The 19,041-nt window shown below is 37.2% G+C and overlaps 1 protein-coding gene across 1 annotated transcript in view; it reads right to left on the bottom strand.

Moving 5' to 3' along the window:
- Positions 1 to 19,041, bottom strand: part of LOC135469763 (C2 domain-containing protein 2-like) — a 37,473-nt gene that overhangs the window by 8,662 nt on the left and 9,770 nt on the right. The window contains 9 exon segments of the mRNA XM_064748353.1: positions 4,164 to 4,284; positions 4,742 to 4,869; positions 5,457 to 5,518; positions 6,180 to 6,288; positions 7,171 to 7,285; positions 7,659 to 7,841; positions 8,265 to 8,369; positions 10,868 to 10,987; positions 12,974 to 13,069. Of these exon segments, the coding sequence (XP_064604423.1) occupies positions 4,164 to 4,284; positions 4,742 to 4,869; positions 5,457 to 5,518; positions 6,180 to 6,288; positions 7,171 to 7,285; positions 7,659 to 7,841; positions 8,265 to 8,369; positions 10,868 to 10,987; positions 12,974 to 13,069 (1,039 nt within the window).

Raw genomic sequence — 19,041 nt, forward strand, 5'->3', positions numbered from 1 at the left:
GTCCAGGCAAACAGACCTTCATGTTGTAGAAGGGATCAAAGGTTTGGTCATTCACTCATTTTTGTTATGGTCATCGTCAGAAAGTATCTTTGATATGAACATTTTGAACATTGTGTATTCTGTTATTTTTCATCCGTTTGCATGTAAAAAAAATGGTGCTTACAGGTATGCTCTATTAAACATGAAAAGGAATTTGATTTCTCCCCAATGGGTGGTATTCAGGGGAACCATATTTAGTTTTACATGAACCTTTTTGAAAAGATCAGATCAAACAAAGATGATATTCCACTTAGTTTAAAAAAAAAATAAAAAAAAGCACAGGTGAAGGCTGAAGAATTTTATGATTTAGTAATTTTTGAATTCAACATGAAATGTACTAATGCTACTTTTTTGATCTTTTCGTAAAATTTCATTTGACTTGAAATAATTTGATATGAAGGTTTGGTATGGATATAACAGAGCGATACCCAATGGATAGGTAACCGACTGTTAAGCATACAGGAATCATCATGTGAGAAACTCTGCTCACCTGAATCATGACTGGTATAACTGATTCAAGGAGAGAGATTTATATGAACAGGTATACTAGTACATAGAAGAACATGAAAGAAAGCAGTATTAGTTTGGCACATACACAAATAACACTGTCAGGCAAATACAAAGTATGAAGTGAAGTAAAGATATTTTCATGGTCACAAAGCTGACTTAAACTTAGCACGAACATCACCTGTAGACATTCCTGATCTTTTGCTTTACTAATTTTCATTTTTGTCATGTCAGTTTACAATTGCTCTTTGTGTTAAAAATGTCTGTGGTTACAGTCAGACATTCAGCATACCAATTCAGGATAATTGCAGTTCTGAAGATATGACTAAAGACTATATGCTAAGCTGAAGTCAGTCGCATGAGTCTGAGGCACAAGATCACAAGTTACTAACAAAAAAACGGAAAAACCTCTCTCAAGCAAAAAGGGAAAAGGAATAATTAATTCTTTTACATAGGATGATAAATTAATAATGTCAAGGTTATACATGAAAGAGTACATGGTTAAAAACGAAAAGGTCAAGGTTGAAAACATCTGCAATACATACATGTACAGATGTATCTGATCCACAATGTAATAATAAGGTAGGCCTATATTCTAAATACAGATACATTTAGATCATTAATGGTCCAAATTGCACATATCTTGCATTAAAAACATTTCATGAACTGACAAAAGACATCATATAATGTGCATATTTGTACCAGTAATGTCACAAATAAACTATCACAAGCATGTATATGAACAAATTTGTGGAAAAAATATCCGAGCAGCAGCATTTATAATAAATGCAACAGAACAAGATATAGCATGGTACCGATGACAAACACACATACATCTGTAACATTTTAGCACGATGGAACTAATTCTTGTTTCAATCACATATGTAAAACAGTCTTTACATGCAGTGTTGCCAACTACAAATCTACTGGTTAAATGTATGCTTGTACTTAATTGTTAATGATAGAAAGCAGAACACGGAGCTACTACTTTAAATGAGGACAAATTACTGGAACATGTCTAAAATTCACAGACTAACAAGACGTTTTCATTTTCATGTATGAAGTGACAGAGAACAAACACAAGTATTCACATGAACGTCATTGACTGATAATTAGGGCACATTGATGTACATGTACACACAGGATAATTAGCCAGAACTGTAAAAAGTAGTCTCTACTTTTTCTGAACAATTTTGTTTGAGCTGGGTGTCCAAATTTAACTTTTTCCCTGTCTCTTCAAAACTGTTAACACTGCTGAAAACAAAAAGTTATAACAGCGCTAAAACTTGGGACAAGGTTGATGCATAGCTGGCTAACCCTATTTGTACAACCATGTTCACTTATGGACAAAATACACATTTATATGTATTAACGCTCTGAGAATGGACAAACAAAAGGGACGGGTTGATGGTAGCTGGCTACTAGCCCTATGTGTACAACCATGATAACTTATGGACAAACATTTTGACTTTATGGACAAAAATACAAACACAAAATCAATGGCGACATCTTTGGGACTGAGTCAGGTCTCACCTGTAGATGCGGTTAATGATTGATGATGAGGTTGCCCGCTCTTGAGGGAGGTGACAGACGGGGATGCTGAGGCAGACAAGCTACGTGCAGTGTATCGTTTCTCAACTGTTAGTGACCGGTGGGAGCCTAGAGGTTATACACCCAGAGTGACATGCCCAGTTAGTAGCGGTTAAAGCCAGGGTATAGTGGAGAATTAATTATACTTATGGCAATTGAAATTTGTTAAAAATATCCTGGAAAAAACCTGGATTTTAATAAGTAATATTCACCTTCCATGGAAATCTCTCCAGAGCAACGTGATTTTTAGAGAGGGGGTAACAGATTTCAGAAAGCTCTGTCACTTTACACTGGATTTCAATGGATTTCATGACTATAATTTATTTTTATGCTCATCAAGAAATGCTTTCCAACTTTTAAAAATGTATCGGGTACTTTGCAGACATATGCCGAAGCCAGACGGATGATTTATCTTGAAGCATCCATACATGTGTCAAAACAAAAAATCTAAGTAAAAAATCCAGTAGCTGCTACAAGATTCTCTTTGTCTATGGCTGAGGTATCATGTTAGTAGCATGAGGTAAGCCTGTGCTTTCTGGGTTATGAAATAAGCCAACACCATCTCCTCCCCCCCCCCCCCCCCCCCCCCCCAACCCTCCCCCTCACACACTAACCTCCCTAAAAACAGAAGCCTTGGGTTTTGGACATATGATAACCATGAGGCTACTTGTGTGTTGTAACACAAGTATCATTAAGTTCAGTATCTCTCCGGGCACTACATAGGAATGTACTTCTCAGGATTTGCCCCAGTATATATATCCCAAGGGCAAGCTAAATGCTGAAGGTCAAACAGAACGTGTGGCTGTTACATGTTAAAGGTATAAGGTATGGTAGAAACGGCCTCCGGTTTCTTTGTCTGATTAGGATAACTGCCAGGGTAATACTCACTTGGATTCACCTATTGTTTTGCTGTTTCCCAAGAGCTTTTATAACCTACTCACAAACACCTGTTATTTTGATTGCAAAAGTGCAAAAAAAACATCGTGGCTAAGTTCAGCTGACATTACAGCCCAAATCATAAGGTCAACAGATAAGCAAGTATGGTGCAAACATGTTCACAGGGTGTGTGTATTAGAAGAGAATTTAGGCTACAACCCATATAAATGTGAAGAGCAGGACTCATATTTATAAGGCAACTTATGAATTAAGTCATAAATTGCATGTCCTTAAAAAATTGTATTTATTTATTTGATTGGTGTTTTACGCCATACTCAAGAATGTTTCACCTATACACCGGTGGCCAGCATTATCGTGGGAGGAGACGGGCAAAGCCCAAGGGAAACCCACAATCATCCACAGGTTGCAGGCAGATCTTCCAATGTACGGCTAGAGAGGAAGCCAGCAAGAGCTGAGCTTGAACTCACAGCGACCACATTGGTGAGAGGTTCCTAGATCATTGCACGGCGCGGACATGCTAGCCCACATCCTTGAAAAGCCCCTCAGAACATGACAGACCTCAAGTTGAAGCTAGTACGACTTGGATAAGGAACAAGACTTAACTGAAATATATTAGTTATTTATCCACCCTGGCTTCTAAGTTATTATGAACCATTATGCAGTGACTCATGCACAAGAATGTAGTATCAAGCATGAATACACATTAGACAGTGACAGGATGCTGAAAGCAGTTATATATGGTTAGATATCAAGCAGGGGTTTTAGAGGTGAAACCTTAAGCAAAATTTTAACCCATGATATACAACTTCACTGGAGAAGAAAATTTCTGACATTTTACACAACTCTTTTTTAAAAGGCTGATGCTAAATGTGATTACACAACATACAACTTCAGGCTTACCATGATTACTGATCTGATCATAATTTTATACTTAGACTAATTCAAGAGGATTAAACACCCGATTATGGCTTTATTTAATAATAAAGCTTTTTTTCTTGGTTTTGCCAAAATCCAATTTTCAGTATATATGAAGTCAATGTCATTTCTGGCTAAAAAGTTGCATATTTCCTTGTCTTATTATGGTCAAGATTTGATGTTGATGGGTGCAAGTCTAAATAACCAAGTCTTACCTGATACATTAGTGTCCCCAGTACCTGGTGTTGATTTGAGAGTTGTTTCAACCCGGCGCTTTGTAGCATTCTGATTGGCCAGCTGGGCAGCATCAACATCCATTGGATCCATGAAGAGAAACTGGAAGTGAAAAAACATTTTCGTAAAGAAGCATAGTTTAACTAAATTGACAGTTTGTCTTAACTGAAAACTTGTCTTTCACATATTCTACCTCAAAGAATCTGCTTAAAATGTTAGGGTATTTCTTGTGAGCGTTAATCCGCCCAGTAAAATGTTACCTATATGTACAGTGGAGAAGTAAGCCAACAAATATGTTTAGCCAAACTTAGTATACAGATGATATGGAGAAGTACCTCACTGATACATTATACTGTATCACACTACAGTAAGTACATGCAAGTTCTATGATTTTGGTCCCACAAACAAATTTTGGTCAGCACTACAGCTTTGGTAACAGTGCTATGACCAGCCACAATGGTGTGGATTTTGGTCACAGTGGTATGATTTTGGTCGAAGTAACGTGATGTTGGTCACAGTGCTCCATGTATGCTACACTGCAGATATTAGTCACAGTTACCTCAACTGTGACAGATCCTGTGATGTAATCAACGCCTTCATGTTGCATCTGAAGAGGAAGAATCTGACGGCTGCTGGGTGTTTTCCGGAGTTCTTCAATGGCCACAACAGCCTGGCCCAGGAAATTTTCTGAAAAAAATAAAGAATAAGTTGAATTGTAGACAACAATCACCACGCTTTTCTCATACTCAAAAATTAAGTTACTTTCTTACCATTAAAGTGTCATGCAAATCAATTCATAATATCCATGCTGAAATACAAGTTCACGATGAGAAGTGTGTCGTGGGTATACATAAAATTAACGTGATACTTGCTGTTGACACGTCCGATGTTGTGGCAAGTACGACAATGTCAAACTGTCAAAACTGTAACACTGTATCTGTCATAAATGTACACATTGTTAACCCTCCAATACACCAGTATCTAAGATTGAACTGTGTGACATTCCATTACGATTCCTACCATTTACTGTATACCTTGTTCTACAATCTTTACAGAACACATCAATTATTGATTCAGGCACTGGAACAGTATATTGCGCCTGAAAAGTCTCACTTGACCGCATCTCATCTTCTTGCAGAATCTACAGGATGTAACTTCTTTCATACAAATATAATTAAAATTGTTGCTTTACTGGAATAAATCTTTTTTGTTTTTTTTTTTTGTTTAGGGGCAACTTTTTGTGCTACAGAGTTAACTTTTTAACACATTCTTACCTGGATCATCTGATGTATCAAACAATTCAAATCTCACACCTGAAGTCAGCTGAGACACTTGGCTGGGAAGAAGAAGAAACAAAATGTGTTTGTGACACACACAATCGAATCACTTTGAATTTAACACCTAAGTAGAAGTAAAATTAAGGCTATTTGCAGTTGATTGCTTTAGAAACCAAAAATCTGATAGCCTCTGCCTTAAATTGCAAGCACTTCATCTTCATATTAACTGGTGCACCAAATTTCAAAAAACAAAAATTTCAAAAATCAATCCCTGTGTGCACCAATATAATTTCTATTGAGTTCACATCATCGTAATTGGCCATTTTCAGTTCAATGCCATAATAACCAGAAATCTGGTTATTATTACCCAGTTGACACTCGAGCCAATTCAATCCAATATGACCCCGCATATGAAATAACGATATGGAATGACTTCCGATCATGTTACGGAAACTTGTTACTTCCTTAAAGTTGATGTAAAAATTATAAATTTTATCAAAGCAGACACAGTTAAAACAGGAACTTAGTTCACCTCAATCTTCATTCTCACATATGGACAGACAATCCCTTTTGCATCATTTTTCAATGTGATAAAGAGTCATAAATACATGAGACAGTTAATTCTTTTTTCTTTTGGTTTCTTCATTTCCTTAGAAAGCCAGGCCTTCACTGGCAGAGATAAATTTCCTTATGTCAGTGGAAAAAGGTGTGGTGACTTACAAGAGAAAGTGTTCGTCCCAGAAAGGATTGGCGGTGTTCTTGGCAGTACTAGTACAGAACTGCTGGTCGGGACCATCCACCAACAGGTAACAATGGGGATGCATCGTGCCTGCAAAAACAACCAAACATGTAAGACACTTCTTTACACAGCGTCATTCACAAAGAAAAAAAACAACAGATATTGATCAATCTTACCACAATCAAACCGCAAGAACATGGTATGACTATCATTTTATAACACCAAAGTTACATGTACTTAAATTCTTCTTCAGTCAAAGTGGTATTATTTTGCCTGTCAGTCTGTCAGCAAGATTAGTGGAAATGCCACGGATGGATCGGGATAAAATTTTGTGCACTGTTTAATCTTGGAAGAAGAAAAAAACCTATGGAACATTTTGTGGTGATGTGGATCTGTATCTAGATGTTTAAATGATTCCTCACCATTTCCAGATAGATGTCTTCTTATTAATAATGAATCATAACAAAGATCGGTCCGTACAAGTAACTGAAGTCTTTTACTAACTCACGGCAAGTATACACATGTGTTGTCACAACTATAGTTGGCTTCAAACACAAAGGTTGCATCTTACAGAACACAACACCATTACATGACAAGAGGACACAAATACAGAGTATTTTCCATCTGTCAATAGCGCGGGAATATGTACAGTTAGCTGAGGTGGACGTTTGCACTCATGGAATGTCTTCTACTTGCCATCAATAGAACTTATTTATTTTGCTTATGTGATTAGTATTTAATGCCACAAGAATTTTCCACTTATGCGATGGCCGCCAGATTTATGGGTGGAGCAGAATGCCATGCTCTAGAATTTTCCACTTATGCGATGGCCGCCAGATTTATGGGTGGAGCAGAATGCCATGCTCTGGAATGTTCCACATGTATGATGGTGGAAAGGCTTATACAGAAAACGGAAGGAGTTACAAAGCACACGTGTACAAGCCTACTCATTCTGTTGCAGTGTTTCCTTACCAAAATCCTTCCCTCCTCCCAATCCACTGGCTTTGATGACCTTCACCAGGAGGCTTTTGTCTCCCGCGGCCCGAGGAGGCTTAGACGGAGCAGAGAACAACTCCGACTTTTTCACCTGAAAATACACCAACAATTGTCGGACTTCTATATTTCACTTACAAAAAGATGGAATGAAAAGCATGAATGACTACTCGCAGAATATATAAACACAGGTTTGATTTTGAGACAACATAGACACACAATGTAAATAGCCCACATATTTATTGCGATCCGCATAATTTTTGTGTCTAAATCTACTGTGTGTACAGGGTGATTTTTTAAGTCCACTGACTCATTATTCAGCACACCTTAATTACATGCATTCATTAAATTTTAACTAGAAGGAATATTTGGGAACCAAAGCATGATGGATAGATGAATCTAAATGAATACTCTTTGCTTTTCCCGAAAGTGTAGGATAAAATGTGAGAGAGAATCTGCTGACTTACAGCGCTAAGCTGGTCCTGAACCTGAATCTGCTTGTAATGAGGTTCAGTTTGGCCGGGGAGACTTTGGGCTAAAAAAATCTGCGGACTGCAGAAGTGAGAAACAGCAATTTCTGTGGAGGCCATGCAGATTGTATTACGCAGGACCTCCTCCGCAACACCCAGGTCCACCAAGTCATCATGATCCTGCAAAGAAATATGGAAAACAAAAACATATTTGAATTATTTTAGAATAGCTCAAGTAATAAAAAAAATATCAGCCTCATCTGCGCATGCCTTAACATTCAAAATTGGCGATAAAGACTGAAAACTTTATAACGCGTCCCACTTTGTATCAGTTTAACGCAGCAAATAGTACAATTCTGATGTTTTCTGAAATTCAGTAAATTGAGCTATTTGTAAATAGAGAAAATTTGATGTCATTTTCTGGTTTATTGTTCTTTTAGTTTTGTAAAAACACACCATATCTAATAAAATGTGAATTCTCTCTTCATCACTTCATCAAACCATATATTTCAACCTTAAATGGTTGTGTTGTTTTTTTGTTTTTTTGAATTGGCTGCTGTGAATATTCCTGTGGGTAAAGAGTTTACAAGGTCCAGCACCTACCTGGTCAGGGTTGGCAGGCTTGACGCTCAGCTTTATGTCCGGTCGACCATCGAAAGACACCTCAGCTTTGATATCCTGGCCTGACCCATGAAGCTTCACCTTCATCTGTGAGACAATACAAGAACAGATAAATGCATTAAACAGTGGAGCTAGACATACTAGAGCCAGTATAATTTGGCTGGTCTTAATCAAAATGCAGATTGAAAGACTGCTCATGGCTTCATGCCACTTCGACTGTATAATAATACTGTCATGTTATGATGAAGATATATCTAGATTTAAAGGGACATACCCCTGACGTAGAAAATATTGTGCTGTTACTTCAGGCATCTTCATTTATTTTTATTTATTTATTTTTTTTTGATTGGTGTTTTACGACGTACTCAAGAATATTTCACTTCTACGACGGCGGCCAGCATTATGGTGGGCGGAAACCGGGCAGAGCCCGGGGGAAACCCAAGACCATCCGCAGGTTGCTGACAGACCTTCTCACATACGGCCGGAGAGGAAGCCAGCATGAGCTGGACTTGAACTCACAGCGACCGCATTGGTGAGAGACTCCTGGGTCATTACACTGCGCTAGCGCGCTAACCAACTGAGCCACGGAGGCCCCCCATCTTCATTTACATAAAGTGGAGACTTCCGGATGTTTGTTGACTCGTATCTGACCCTGACCAACTCGCTGTATTTAGAAAGTCTGATTTCTTTTAGTCAGTTACCTCCTCTTGTTGTCTAGTCGACATTAGATGTGCACTGTGTTGTAATTATGTGTACTACCATGTAACTTCAGTTCTGCCACTGACAATTACAAGTACTTTATAAAAGTATCGATATAAAGGAAGATCGTATTTGGTTCACTAAACTTTTAATTTGCTTTCAATCTATCGTATTGTTTACATGTGTTATCCACGTACAAACTTCGCTTTGGGGGAATCTTTACACTGCCTCATTTGCATGTTAACTCGTTGGGCAGACAGTTTAGACCAGTGACGGATTTCCCCTTACAAGTCTCTTAATTGACACTTTGTGGAAAAAATAGGCCCAGAAGGTTTAGTTAGGAGTCAAATGCAACTCATTTGTGTTTTTAGCTGAACCAAATCAAAAATTCTGAATTTCTTTTGGTGGTATGTCCCTTAAAGTACTTTGATAGGGCTAAGAGTATTTCCTGAAAAAAGTTGGGAGATGATTTCAAGTAATTTGAAGCTAAATGTTTTTTTCACCTTTGGTTTTTTTGTTTTGATATAACTGTGTTGGCTTTGGCTTTATCAATATCTGCATTTCATACAAAATGTTCTCAAAATATGACTCCATTTACATTAATGAAATGAATGCATAATTTCAGTATGACTATTCAAGCAGAACAAAAGAAAAATGCAGAAAGAGTTCATTTTACCAATATGGCTGTATGTTCAGGCACGCCAAAAAAATCATCAAGTTATCAAAGAATAACACAGAAAGTTAAATGTATTTACAAAATATGCTTCATTTAAACACTGTGCCTTCACACTATAATGCTTAGCTCTTCAGGTAAAAAATAAGATGATACATACACTTGATGGATGGAGATGCGATATTTATGGTAACCAAATGCACTTTCCCTACCAGTTTACCAGATATAAAGCCTGGCGCACAGATAGTGTACACTGCCAAGAGTTGTATGTGAATAGTTCTGTTTTAAACCTGTGACAGTTCAGAGATATGAACGCAACAAAAAATGGCAGCCTCAGTAAAAATCATGATAACCAGCTGCTGAATATTGAGCCTGCGCTCATTTGGCATTTGTGCAGCGCTGGATTGTAAGGTACACATGCAGATGTATAGTTATATAACAATTCACAGCTGTTATAATAGAGACCACCCACACTGACACAGATGTATAACATATAGTAACTGTAAACATGACATTCTAACAAAAGTCTCTGAGATAAGAAAATACAACAACCCCACCACTCCGCAATTAGTAATTCACCACATTTTAATTTATTGAAACACACACACACAAAATTTTCCTTTATAAACTATTTTCAATACTGACAGGAGTAAGCAGTAAGCAAACTGACAATTACTGGTACCAAAATCAACCAGCTCATTATTAATGTAATAATAAATTCATGAGGTCACATTAAAAAAAAAATTCAAAACTTTTTTGAATCATTATTTTGATATGTTTGTTTTTTTGTTTTAATACAACCCAACATGGTTAGTAGCATAATAAGTCCTTGATTTCCATTAATATTATCAATTTTTTACCACTATCCTAATCAACAGTCAATTACTGCATGTACTTTTATACGCACTTTCAATTACCGCTACTATAAGCAGTTTCAGTTACCTCCACTATAACCAGTTTCAGTTACAACTATTACAACCAGTTTCTGTTACAATTATTATAATCAGTTTCAGTTACCACTATTACAATCAATATAAGTTACCACTATTACAATCAGTATAAGTTACCATTATTATGACTAGTTTCAATGACCATAATTCTAATTAGCTTCAGTTACCATTATTATATTCAAATTTTGATAACTATGACATGTCTTATGATCGTTAGTTCAGCAGCAGTTCAGCTAACAGAGTTGTGTGAGAGAGGCACTTACCCCACCCCTGAGTTTCTGTACAACACAGACCAGGTTTGTCAGCTTAACACTCTCATGGGTTTGCTGGGAGGCAAACACACGGAATGACAAGTCTCTCGAATCCACCAGGGATCGAACAATCTGCAACAGAGCAAAAAAAAAGCTAATGGATGTACAATCATAATTAATATATTGTAAAAAATAGGTAAGACTGATATCCCACAAATTATTCATAAATGTTTAATCTGTTTAATCTATTTGTGACGATCATTCACCAGGAATTAAATGAAGAGTAACCACTGTCACAAGATGGGTTGGTGGGACAATTGGCAAATGGAATACATCAGTTCGATTAAACTTACATGTAGTCCAAGTGTGATACATTTATAAATAACAAAAAGAAAAAAAAAACAAAAAATTTGTCCAAAACTTGTCACAGCCAAACATTAGCACATGTTATTAGATTACTCTGTTGTGACTGATATGTTTTAATTATTAAAACCTTTTAGAGATTCAAGAAAATAATGAAGATTCCATCAAGTATACAGCAATCAATGGGAAAGAGATCACATGTGAACTTCTTTAACATTTGAGCCAGCTTGAATGAATAAAAGACCAATTATCAAACTGCTTTAACAGATGCCAAGTAACAAGACTGCAAGTGTTATCTTTTTTTTTAAGCATGTTGTACTTTTTGAAGACATTCTCAAGATGTACAAGAAAACCATTGTGATTGGGTTTTACTAATTAAATAATGCATGAAAATTTACAGCAGCATTTGTCCAAATTAGCTGTCACCAGCTAGGGTGCTGAAGTTTTTAATTCTACAATTTCTGTCAGAACTGTCAAATGATTTAATACTCCAGATATAAAGGAGACAGCTTTTCTCCTACATATTACAGTCCCATTATCAGGTAATATCCAGCAGAATGACAGGTGTGACGTGGGTCATATTTCTCTGGACAAAAACAGGAAGTTCCCAGAATTCATTTTGTTAGTGTAAAGAGCAGTCAGGCTGGGCCATTAATAATCCTGACAACATCAATCATAGCACTCGTAAGTAAAATAGAGATCAGCAAGACAGCCAGATAAATGTACAAAGTTGACGGGTTGCTTGATTTTTTGATTGATTTTCTGAAAAAAAAAAGCTCCATTATTGGAGAGTGCTACAAGACTAATACCAGGCACATCAATGTCACAAGAAGTTGCAACTGACACTGATTTGAAAGGAAATGCATTATTCTAGTTTTAACCAATGAAAAATACTTAATACATATTTAAGACATCTCCATATTCACCGAAAAGCTTCATGAAATGAGTGTGTCCTGCCAATTTCAGAATTCCCAGTAGATGATCCACCTCTTTTCCACCACACTGGTGGAATGAGGCACTTGTAATACCTCATTTCCGATGAAATTATTTTGTTAGGGAAACAAAAGTTTCTCTTGGGTGCTCAATCTGACCTTGTTTCAATTCAGATATGAATACATATAATATATATATATATATATATACCCTAAATGATCATAAATTTGGCCCATGACTAACTTGTCCAGAATTCCTGATTCTGACAGTTCTATTGATTTAAAAAAGGTGTTTTGAGGTTTGCTTCGAACATGGGACAAATATCCACAAGGAATCATACAAATTTGCTTGATAAGGACACCTCAAACCATACCACTGTGTCCTAAAGGATCAAACCCTTAAGGGGACTGGCAGCTAGGGTTTTATCAGTAAAACAAGATTATTGCTGAGGACATATGCCAGTAAGCCACTATTTGTAAAATTATAAAAACTGGATACCTTGCTTCCCTAAAATGACTCACTTTCTTCCAGATGTATAAATAAGTGTACAGTGATTGATATGCTGCCAAACCTTGATGCAGAATTGGTATCTTTCCATCACTTCTTCCCAACTTACGGGCGAATGTATAGTTCGTATAAATGTACACTTTGCAAATCGAAATAAACAGGCTTGAATTTTTTTTTTATGACACCCTCCAGTGCCTCTGCCAGATTTATTATCAAATGAGTAAAGCATACATGTATACTGTATGTCTACACTATATCCTTCAGTTAGCCCACACAGTTTCCCAGAATCTATATGAGCAGACACAGGAGACTTACAATGCTGTCTTTGGATCCTGGTTCTGAATAGACATCGCTCAGCTTTGGCGGAAGAGATCCGGACTGTACTTCCTCAAACTTAATCTGTACTGGCCCCTGCGGAAACAAATACAAAAGGTTTACTACACAGTATGCATGGGCGGGAGACAGCAGAAACAATGGAGCACAGATCATGTGACAAGGGAGACTGATTGTTATGTCATGCATTCGTACCAGGTTTCAGTGAGCACAAGGCTTCAGGAAGACATAACCGTGAACAAAAGCACCAGTACACACTGGCATACCACACCCATTTGTCAACAATACAGGGTACTTTAAAACTGTTAGCATGTTTTCCTACAATGCATTATATGTATCTATACAAGACGCTACCAGCTACAGGTAAAGTATACAAACATGGTACCAAAAGTATTAAACACCAAATAAAGGTCATATTAGGTGATATTTAGGAGTAATTTAAAAGGCCTTCTGTAAAGTTAGCTCTGTTTGGTGTCAATGTGATTTTGTGGTTTCAAGGGAACTTGCAAACATATAGGAATTTTGATGAAAACACAATTCAATTAGTTTATATAACAATTTAATTGGTACTTAATTTAAAACTCATAAATATTTTACACTAAGATGATAGTGCTCAGGTTTATGGCAGAAGGAAACATGTAGAGCCCAGAGGAAACAATGGTGGCATCCTGTTACTTAAAAGTCTATAAACAAAACCTCTAACAAAAATCTTAAGTTGAACTCCCCTATGGTTGATTACTTATCATGTGCTAATGCAACTTTTACCACTGGTAGGTAGTGAATTAAGGCACTTACATGTGGTTTACTATCACAAGATAATGTACAATGTCTTCAAACCCTTGTAGATTTGCTTTGTTTCACTAGTTTACCTAAGTACCTAAGCTATGCGTCGAAACTGACATTCGTATACCAGCTATCAACCAAGAAGGACCTTCCATGTAAATAACTACAAGGCCAATTGCCAAAAGTACAGTATTAAATTGAAGTTCTCATGCACTGTGTTTTTTTTATAATTTTTATGCACTACAAATTTCTTTGCTGATGTTAGTTCCGTTCAACCTATTTAGACCTATTATCATGTCAGCTGAGATCGAAATGTTATGCTGAATGTATAATGTTTCTAGTTACAATGAACTTAGCTTGATGAGAAGAACAATCCTTTGTCATAAAGTACAGATGAATATAGGAAGAATAAAAAAGCACTCAGAACTGTCAGGGCATCTTTCCACAGAGAATGTGCAAAGCTACACTTCAGCTCTAGTACAATGAATTATGGTTTATTCAACAGAACCACGCAAAAAAAACCCCCCAAGATAAAGCATCCAATGAATCTGGAAAGAATTTATTTATTTTATTCATTTGATTGATCTTTTACGCCATTCTCAAGAATATTTCAGCATTATGGTGGAAGGAAACTAGGCAGTGCCCGGGGGAAACCCATGACCATCCACAGGTTGCTGACAGACCTTCCACTTACGGCTGGAGAGGAAGCCAGCATGAGCTGGACTTGAACTCAAAGCGACCGCTAGTGCGCTAACTAACTGAGCCACGGAGGTCCCCAATCTGGGAAGAAAGCATCTTTCAGCACTGTGTGAAAATTCATTAACTTGTATACATGTAGCTTTTTTGCAGATCTTTGTTCTCCAATCAATGATAAAGAAAGAACGCATGTGTATATGCTAAAAACATTTTCCCGCAGCCTATCAGGTTGAGATTAATCATTACATGTATAGCTGGCGCAAAAACTTTTACTTTGCACAAGGCCTGTCAAGACCTATCTTAGGGATGCTTCAATACCCCTGGGAGGTAAATGGCAGACCCACAGATATTCACAGAGCACTGCCGATGGCTGTTGTCTTAGACCCTCTCTAGTGGGAGAACTGACTGGCAAGCTGTAGAGAGGCTTTTTATCTACTTGACAACTGACAGCCCTGAATGTTCACAGCCCTGCCAAGTGCAGAAAAATCTGCTGACATAAATACTGTAAACTAGTAAGCTTATAGATGGAAAACTAATCTTTAGACAACACTGTGTATGGTTTGAGATGCCTTGCCTACAGGAGTGTTTAGCGGAGGCATCTATACTCAACGCAAAGCGGCTCAATGTTATAATGAAGAGAACCGGCAGCAAACACTTCCAGATTTAATGGTGCCGGAGCTAAGTACACAAACATGCCCTGCTCCGCTCATCCTCTCCTCTTCAGCAGTGTACATCCTAAACGTGTCAAAATACCAGCACTTCGAACATTAAACCAAGTTTTTGCAGTTCCACGTAGAATGGTATGCTTGGAGGGAAATGCTTGGTTTATGAGAAAAGCACCTAAGCAAGGGCTGGCCGGAGTAAGATAGAAAGGGCAAGGCTGAAAGGGCACTGCTCAGAAAAAAAATGAGGAGTTGGGATAGACTTTCTTCCAACTGGGCAGAGTTATCTCTAAACAAATACCCAAATGGCACTGCACCAAACCATATACACATGTACAAGAACACAGTAGGCGCTGCAAGGGAAGTCTGTTTTCTCTCAGCAAACGACAGAGGCGAGATCTTTTTACTGGCCCATATCTCACACAGGTACAAATTTAGCTGAGCATATCTATTACTGACGTACATACATGTATCCTGGGGACTTGTACACCCTGTGTAAACTGTGCAAGTATGGTACAGGTAGAGTCATGCAGAGAAGGACTCAATGATAAACGAAGCCCCCGAAGCCAGGCGTCTTGAATTGGTTTGGATTCCTGTTGTTCTAGCCACAACAGAAGCTGTCAGAGGGATCAATTTGTGGAGGGAAATACTGTTGCTTGAAGTATCTATTCTCAAGACTATTACATGTAACTATAGAAGTTTGCAAATATTATCCTTCATGTACCATTACATGTTGCCTGTTCAAAATTCGTGTATGGATGAGTACTGAATATTTTATATACTCAGTTGTCACTGAATTTAACTTTGACTTTTAATTTATACAGAAATGAACATTAGTGATTGGCTGTAAAATATGAAGCAATAAAAGGATTTTTGAACAGGTATCAATTGGAACTTGGGGAGGAGGGGGGGGGGGGGCATTTTACAAAGCTACTGCATCACCACACCAAGCACATTTTAGTATCTCTTCAACAAATGCATATGTTGCCATGGAAGCAAAGGTTTGGTAAAACAGACTCATGGTAGACTACTGACTGCCAAGAACGACTCTAGCAGCACCTTGCCTCAGTCATTCAGAAAAAATATCAATATCAATATTCAGTTGGCGTGACAAGATGCCCCAAATGGACCTGATGAAAAAAAGATAACTATCTATCTGTTCCTAAATAACAAACAATTGCAATCCTCAAATATTCATATGATAAAATGAGAAAACCTTAACAAGTTGATTATTAACTTTTTTTGACATCAGATTCTGAGGTGTAATAAAGTGGTGCAATTATGTCGAAAAGTGAATGAATGAACGAATGTTTGGGGTTTTACGTCTTAAATAGGTTATGTCCGAGAAAATAACCATTACCACAATAATTTAAAGTATGACTCATAACACAGATATTCCACTAGCACTGAAGTCTGAAAGCAGACATCAGACAGATAAATAATCAGTAAATAATGGTAGATTCACCAAGCCCACATATCTCTAGGATACAGGAGACACCGATGCGCTCCCAGTTAAACAGCTGAAGAGGCAAAGAGTCTGTGCTTTGTTCTCACTGGCACCCATCCAAAAGACTGGCTGTTCAATTTATTACAGGATATGCATTCTGCTTAGTGAAAGAAGCCGGACAGAACTGGCTCCAAAAGAGGTGCTTATTTCAAGAGGCTCCTAGATTAAAGATAGGAATGCTTCAGTTCACTGAGTATAATGTACCCGACTATGCTATCTTCTTATACAGGTAAGAGTCCTGTGAAAACAATATTTTGGTCACAGACTACATCTTTTTTCGTACACTGTTTAGGGTATTTTTAAAAGAAAATTAAAACACGTGTAAGATCTGTATGAATGTCAGAGTTACAGTTCTAAGGTTTTCTCACAGTATATTAATTACTGCTATATTTTGCAATATGAGCTGAAAAGTAAACAGAAACTTATGTTGAACTACTCATGCTGTAATGTCTCTTATCTTTTTTGCACATGGTTGGGTATGGAGATTTTTTTGTGTAAAGATTTAAACAAGGCATCCCATTCTACTTGCCTCCAGAAAAACTGCCAGTCAAGTGACAAATAAATGCATTATGGCATTTATACAGGAAACGCCTTCACAAAATAACCCTTATCTACAAGACAGCCAAAGATAAAAAAAGATGCACACTTCTTCTTTATTTCTCTGAACACATGAGGGTAACTAGAATTTGATGCAATATTAAAAGCATTTCAATCCGAATGTTATAAACAAATGAGAGAAAGTGAATTCCATTCAATAGGATTGTATTTTCCTCACTACATTTAAAGACAGGGACGTAAAATTCTCCTTCTTAAGGGCATAATAGATTCTTGCACCAATAACTGGACACATGAACCCAATCTATCAAGGCATCTTCATAATCCAATGGAGCCATAAAACACCTTAAAAAAAATCAACTTTGACATTTTATTATTAGGGTGATTACATCTTTACATAACGGAAACTTTCCAACCTATGTGTCTGACATGCAAAAAAGCTTGGGTCACAAACAAATACATATACACAAAAGTCAATGTACTCATCCAACAATGAACTAGGTCTAAATAATTCAAGCCTACTACCATTTGTTAGCCATAGGAAATACATGTGGTAGGCCTTACCCATGGAAAATAATCACAAAAGTACCTTTAATCTACCTCTGCCTATATGTATATAGCCTACAGCCTATGATATCCTGGAGTGTAAAGGAAACACAGTTACCATGGAAATCCAGGGAAGCCACTCTATCACCGGACTGTTTATACAATATCGGTCGCTTGTAATGGTTTTGTGAAGGACTGCTGCTGGGAAGAGGTAAATCAATTACAGGTCATCATAATTGATTATTGAGACAAGGGCCATGGTTTATCAGGTGAAACCAAAATTATGCACGTAAAACAAATGAGATACATGTGTTTTGGGTTACCTATGCATTACACTACAGGACAAAACATGATGTGGCTAGAGTAATGAAGTGGTGCACGATCAGTATGATCGATAATAACACTGCGAGTTTATCCCTCTCTCATCCGCCAGGAAATCCACAGTGGGAACTACTGAGAAGGTCAAGATTAGATCGAAATACAAAAAGAGACATTTACCAGTTAACAAAGCATTAAAAGTGTATGACAGAAACTCAGTGCTATAATTAACTTAACGGATGAAGAGCAAATTAGCATACACCAGAGGATAGCACTGCTTACATGAATATGTATTTTTTTTAAATAATTACTTAACAACAGAATGTTTATATTTACATGTTTCAGGGAATATTTCAGGGAATAGTTCAACCTTAACTACAAGATTTATTTAATTTATCTATTTATTTGATTGGTGTTTTACGCTGTACTCAAGAATGTTTCACTAATACGATGGCGGCCAGCATTATAGTGGGAGGAAACCGAGCAAAGCCCGGGGGAAACCCATGGCCACCCGCAGGTTGCTGACAGACCTCATGTTCATGTAACATAATGTACTGCTACGATATACATATGACCCACCAGGTACATGTACATGGTATACGCTACATGTATGTTACACACGGAGTATAATAAAACTAAGACGCTACACATTTAAAGCCAACACTACATGAGAGTACCAGTATAAGTAGTTGAAACATATATCATACTGTCCATGATGATACTGTGTGGAAACTTACATTCTAACAAATAAACAGATAGCAATACTCTTATTATGACAATCCATGCCTTCCAGGAATAAAAACTGAGAAAAAAAAAAGCATCATCACACAAATGAAATGAATCGTTGGGTGCATTTCAAATAGGAAGATGTCTGACAAATCTGTCTCTGGAGGAAGTTTCTCTGACAACACGGCAAATCACAGGTCACTTTTTTCAACTCGTATTTTCCACGCATTCATATCACATCTTTATTACGAAGAATG

This window comes from Liolophura sinensis, chromosome 1 (genome assembly GCF_032854445.1).
Source record: "Liolophura sinensis isolate JHLJ2023 chromosome 1, CUHK_Ljap_v2, whole genome shotgun sequence".
NCBI lineage: Eukaryota > Metazoa > Mollusca > Polyplacophora > Chitonida > Chitonidae > Liolophura > Liolophura sinensis.